Source organism: Pinus tabuliformis, chromosome 3_2 (genome assembly GCF_031772625.1).
Source record: "Pinus tabuliformis cultivar Carrire ecotype Pingquan chromosome 3_2, CPIR1, whole genome shotgun sequence".
NCBI lineage: Eukaryota > Viridiplantae > Streptophyta > Pinopsida > Pinales > Pinaceae > Pinus > Pinus tabuliformis.
In genome coordinates this window covers 975231129-975237039 of record NC_142302.1, presented here as the reverse complement: position 1 = coordinate 975237039, position 5911 = coordinate 975231129, and the positions used below count along the sequence as shown (strand labels likewise).

At 39.0% G+C, this 5911-nt stretch overlaps 1 protein-coding gene across 1 annotated transcript; it reads left to right on the top strand.

The window, feature by feature from the left end:
• Window positions 1-4549: 4549 nt before the first annotated feature.
• Window positions 4550-5193, top strand: LOC149183889 (uncharacterized). The gene is made up of 2 exons (XM_089415130.1): window positions 4550-4612; window positions 4831-5193. Exons 1-2 carry the CDS (start codon window positions 4550-4552, stop codon window positions 5191-5193), a joined length of 426 nt encoding a protein of 141 aa, XP_089271256.1.
• The last annotated feature ends 718 nt before the right edge of the window (window positions 5194-5911 follow it).

Sequence of the window (5911 nt, the reverse complement as noted above, 5' to 3'; positions counted from 1 at the left end):
GGTTGTTTGGAGTTCTTGTCCCTTTAATCACGATTTCTCCTATATCAAGCTCACGAACAACACATCCATTTGATCGAAATACTACTTCATTTCCTTGATCACACATTTGAATCACACTCAACAGATTGTGCTTTAAGCCATCAACATACATAACATTCCCAACTTTAACTTTTTCTTTCAAGAAAACAGAGCCTTTACCTTTCATGACAGTGGGAGTGTCGTTTCCAAATGAGACACTCTTTTCCTTTTCTAAGGCATTATATGAGTGTAGTTTTTCTCTGTCACCTGTCATGTGTTTTGAGCATCCACTATCGACGTACCACTGGTTTTCTTGTTCTTCTGCATACAGGGCTATACCACATCTTTTTGTTTGCGATTCTTTCTTTCTCCATATTTTGGGATTTGATGGAGTTTGCTCCTTTTGAGCTATTTGTTGAAATTTACTCCTGCATTCAGATTCTTCATGGCCAAAGTTGTTACAGATTGAGCATTCCATTTCATTTTCAAGAAGAGAAAAGCTATTATAGGAACTTTTCTTGATACCTGTCACATTTCTTTGATTTCATGCTTCTCTAGTCATGATAGTTTTGTAAGCAACACAATGAGCGGCTTTGTGTCCAAAATTATGACATGAGAAACATTGATCATTAAAGAAGTTCCTGCTATTATTGAATCTACTAACCTGATGATTGTAGTTGAAGTTCCTTCTACTGACCTATTGATCGTTATTTCTTGAAGAAAATTGAGTGTGGTTTACCTGAGGTTGATTGTGGCCTCTATTCATTCTGGAAGTAAATTGAGCCTGATTCACTTGGTGATCTGCTTTATGCCTTTGTTGATGATTGTCGAACTGTTCACTGCTCTTTGCTGCATCACGATAGCTTTAAGTGGAGCTTAACGGTTTCTGTGATTGAGATGTTTCTTCAGAGTATCCAAGACCTGTCTTTATCATAGGAGAGTGTTGTACTTTGATAATTTCATTTAAGGTATCTGATCCTTTAGCAATTCTAAGATTGAAAGATTTTTTTTTCTCAAGATCCTTTCTTAGACCCACAATTTCACATTCTAGCTTTTCATTGTATTTTTCTCTTTCAACAAGTTGGAATGTCAAGGTATCTATAATCATACTCTTTTCTTCTAAATAGATTTTGAGTTTAGAGATTTCTTCATAAAGGTCATCTTCATATAAAGCATCTAAAAAATCATCATCTTCATAAGCCATCAAAAGTCTATAATCACTGTTATTTTCATCTTCATCACTATTTGATAAACCATCACTATCTTCATGAGTATAGTAGCTCTTTTTACTTACATTTTGTTTTCTGTTCCATTTTGCAGATTCCTTACCTTTATTAACCTTATCTTTATGAGGACATTTGGCAGCATAATGACCGACTCTTCCACAAGCAAAACATTTGAAGGGTAGTTTACCTTTGAATCTTCCGGAACCCCGTTGGAGGTTCTTGACAAAGTTTTCTTCTTCTTCTCCTTCTGAAATATGTCCTGATTGATTAAGTTCTTCTTTTCCTGAAGCTTTAAATGCGACTTCTCTCATATCTGATGGACCTCCTTTTCTCATCTCGAAAGCAGTTAAGATCCCGTGCAGCTATGTCATAGTAATAGTCTGAAGATCCTGCTTTTCTTCTATGGCAGATACTTTTGATTCAAACTTAGCAGACAAGGATCTTAAAACCTTTTCAACTAAAGTAACTTCTTTTATCTCTTCACCCAAATTCTTCATGCAATTAACAATCTCATCTATACGTAAGAAGTAACTAGCTATACTTTCATCATTGTGCATTTTGAGAGTTTCATATTGAATTATGAGAGTTTGCAGTTTTGCACGTTTTACCTGAGTGTCTCCTTCATAGCTTAGAACGATTTTGTCCCATATTTCTTTGGCAGATTTGAGCTGCATAACTTTGACAAATTCTGATTGTGATAGACTTCCCAATAATGTATTGACAGCCTTAGCATTGGTTTCATATTGCTTTTTACCTGCCGTATCTGTAGGAATTGCTAATGGAAATGTATATCCTCCTTCCACTGTTTCCCAGACATCTGTTCCAAGAGATTAAAGATAGGCTATGGTTCTTACCTTCCAATAATCGAAGTTGCTTCCATCAAATATTGGAGGTTTGATGGATCCCTCTCTTTCTTGATTACTCATGATGATGGATCTTCCTTCAAGCGATCAAGCTTCTTCTGAAGGACCTGCTATGATACCAATTGTTGGAAATAATACTCAGAGGGGGGTGAATCAGTATTAGCAAGTCAATAATTTTTCATTTCCATAATCAGATTTATATACGCTACTTCAGTTAGTGGAACACGCGTGTATACGCAACTGTGTCAAGGTGAACCTGCGTATACCTCTCTTTCCTCATTCTATGAAGTCTGATCTGTAACTCTAAGTTGTTAACCTGTTGAACTGTGATTTGTCATCTAAGTGAGTTGCCGTCAAGGACAATATCTGTGTCAAATCTGAGTCATAATGCCAACAGGTTGAGTGTGCTCTTTGAAATGTTGGTATAAAGGGTGGTGGTTTAAGGATGACCACCAACACTGGAACGCTTAGTGCAGTTCCCTGAACTCTTCCAAGTCTGGCATGAAGATTAGGTCTTCTGCTAGAGGAAGTGCTCCTGATATTTTGAAGAGGGAAACCTTCAACCATGAAAGGGAGGTCTCACCCCACATAAAAGGGAGAACTTCAACCTAAAAAGGGAAGTCTCAACCTGTGATGGTTTAAGGATGACCAACAACTCTGGAATGCTTAATGCAATTCCTGGAACTCTTCCAAAACTGGCAAGAAGCTGAAGTCTTCTACTAGAGGAAGTGTCCCCAATTCTTTGAAGAGGTGTCACAAACTGAAGGCATGCTCAGGGGCATCTTTGTCTCTGGCTACAACTCTGAATCTGGTATGGAAAGTTGTGGCTCAGGCTCGCTTGATGTGGCTTTGAAGCTTGTAGATGACCATCATTTCCCCCCTATCAGATACAAGGTGAGATGATGGAGAAAACTCAACTGCAAGACTGTTCAATACTCTAGAACAAGTTCTGATGTGTGACTGGAATATCTTCTTGGTTGTTGATGCCTATTTCCAAGAAGCTATCCATCCAAGATGAATCTTTGTTCTTGCAGGAGGTTTGTTTCTGAAGCATCTGTTTAAAGAATGACTGGTTTTATGACAGTGCTTACATGGATGAAGATCAAAACAGTGATCTTTCAGATGGCCAACTCGGTCACAGTGTTGGCATTTCACAATTTGTCGTTGTTGTTGTTGCTGTTGCTATGGAAGAGGGGCAGAATCTGGAACAGTTGAAGGTGAACTGTCATGAGGAGCAGGTGAAGATGAACCGTCCTGAAGAAATCCAGCACTTTGAAATTGGATTGGTTTGGAGTAGTCTGGAATATGAAAGGACACATCCTTGTCATATCCAAGACCAGTTTTGTGCTTGTTGTGGACAAGCTCTTCCCAAGGTCTGATGACCGACTTGGGAAGTGCAGGCTGAATTTCTGCTTTTGCATGCAAATCTGTTGTTGCATTAGGCACTGAATCTGAATTTGCAACATTATTGACTTGTTGTTTATGGGAGTCTGTTTCATTGTTCTAAACAGAAACAGGTTCAGAATGACGACTCCATTGTTGTAATTCTGCTTGTTGTAGCTGAGATTCAAGCTGCAAAAATTCAATCTTGTCATGTACATCTTGTAAACAACTGTGAATATCGGTGAGAAAATCCTTGCTGATTTTGATTGTATTATCCATAGTAGAGAGTATTAGATTGTCCAGTAACTCTAATATTGCACCAATTGGAGCCATTTTTTTTTAACCTCAAAAAAATAGTAAAACAATGAGGACCTCAACGCACTCCAAACTCTAATACAATGCCAATGGCAATAGTTTTCCTTTGATCGATGTCAGAATATTGTGTAAACAGGGTTGCTTGAATGAAACCCTAAATATTTTACGCTTTACTGACAACTCTATGGATTCTTCTACATACGTTTCTCTGTTGGAGGCTTGCATTCGGGACAAAGCTTTACCAGAAGCCAAAATAGTACATGCTCACATTAATCAGATCAGAATTAAAGCAGACAGTCTTTTACATAATGCACTTGTTAAAATGTATGTTAAGTGCGAAAAGCTGGCAGACGCTCGCAGAGTTTTCAACCGAATGCTTCAACGAGATGAGTGCTCGTGGACTCTTATGATGGCAGCCTATGCAAGGCATGGCTTTCCTGAGGAGGCATTGTCATTGCTTCACCAAATGAAACAAGCGGGCGTCCGAGCCAATAGCTTGACCTTCACCATATATTGCACCACCAGAAGTTTACAGTACTGCACGTTCCATGGGTCTAGTGAACGACGTTAACATTGATTTGCATACCAATGTACCAATTTTGTCAAACCGATACTCCTCCTGGTTACACGATGAGATGGAGACAACATATCTCTTCAGAAATCTAAATCAGTATATGACAACCCAACCATTAGCAGAAGTCTATGCAGCTAGACTCAAATTGCAAACCCCTTCAAATAGTGTACATGGATGGAATTGGCAGCGAAATACTTCAAGCAAGATGGTCTACTAATAATTATCACCAACAGGTACTCTCTATCACTAACCCTTCATAGTAAGCACGCAACAATCTCTGTGCAGACCATCAATCCAACGTTTGTAAACTCCAGTTGGTTTATTGAGGATGAAATGTGAATGGCACACGCACTAGGCACTGAAGTGAAATTGCATCTGGCAACCCCTCAATCAAAGCAGACATCCTACAATTCATAGGCCACCAGTTTGAAGCAGAGACAACGTTATACAGCGTGTCCTTGATATTGGAACTGGGAATGGACTATTCCTTCATGCACTTGCAAAGCAAGGATATTCAGACTTGACTGGAACGGATTACAGTGAAGCAGTTGTGGAATTGGTTAGAAATCTTGTTGTTCAGGATGGATTTACCAATATCAACTTCCTGACAGATGATATATTGGAATCCAAATTACAAAGACAGTTTAGACTTGTCAATGATAAAGGGACTTTAGATGCAATTGGACTTCATCCTGATGGTGCAGTTAAAAGGATTATGTATTGGGGTTCTGTTTCAAAGCTCGTGTCTCCTGGTGGTTTACTAGTTAAAGTATGGACAAAGTATCGAAGAGTAGTCGTATGGGAGCAGCGATAGGACTATGGGCTATCATACCATGGGCGTATGGGAGCAGCGTATGGTCCGAGGAGTAGAATATGCATATCATTCCATCGCCTTTCTCATGTCACTCCACAGTCGGCCTTCAATTGCTATACCTCACGTGAACAAAATTGCTTTTTGCTCAATGAAGTAGCATATTGGTAACAGGATCAAATCAGCTGGAAGGCTGATATTTGGGTTCGTTGCTTGAGAAAATTGGGATCGCAGTCCCAATGTCACATTGCATATGACATAGAGCTAGAGAACTGACTACACCTCCTCTCCGAGTTCATTCTTCAACGCAGAATATGATACAAACAATATCAATTATTTTGAAATCTCTTCAAAAATCAACACCACCGCAACTTCATGGTCTTTCCGATGCCAAAACCCATAACACTCAATTCAATTCTTTTTGTTTTTTTTTTTTAAGAAGAAAACCTGCAAAATCTGCTAGATTCTCCGTAGAAACATTCTCATAGATTTCGCTGAAAATTTACAGACATCAATCATGGCAAGATTTCAGCATTCAGGCACCTTCCAAATTTGGAATCTAGTCAAAAGAGGCTTGATATAAAGGGATGTCCACAATGTATCAAAACCAATGTAAATCTATGTGAGAGGCTCAAGGGAGAGGAACCGATAGTTGTGGGTTCGCCAAACCAGAGTCAATGCGTTTGCAGAGTGTGGCCAATGTAAAACACAGTGTGGTGCA

Bases quoted from the DNA above. Each gene is read 5' to 3' on its own strand.
- LOC149183889 (XM_089415130.1), top strand. From the start codon at position 4,550: ATGGATGGAATTGGCAGCGAAATACTTCAAGCAAGATGGTCTACTAAT. The intron at 4,613-4,830 runs GTACTCTCTATC...AACGTTATACAG, and splicing joins CTAATAATTATCACCAACAG to CGTGTCCTTGATATTGGAAC.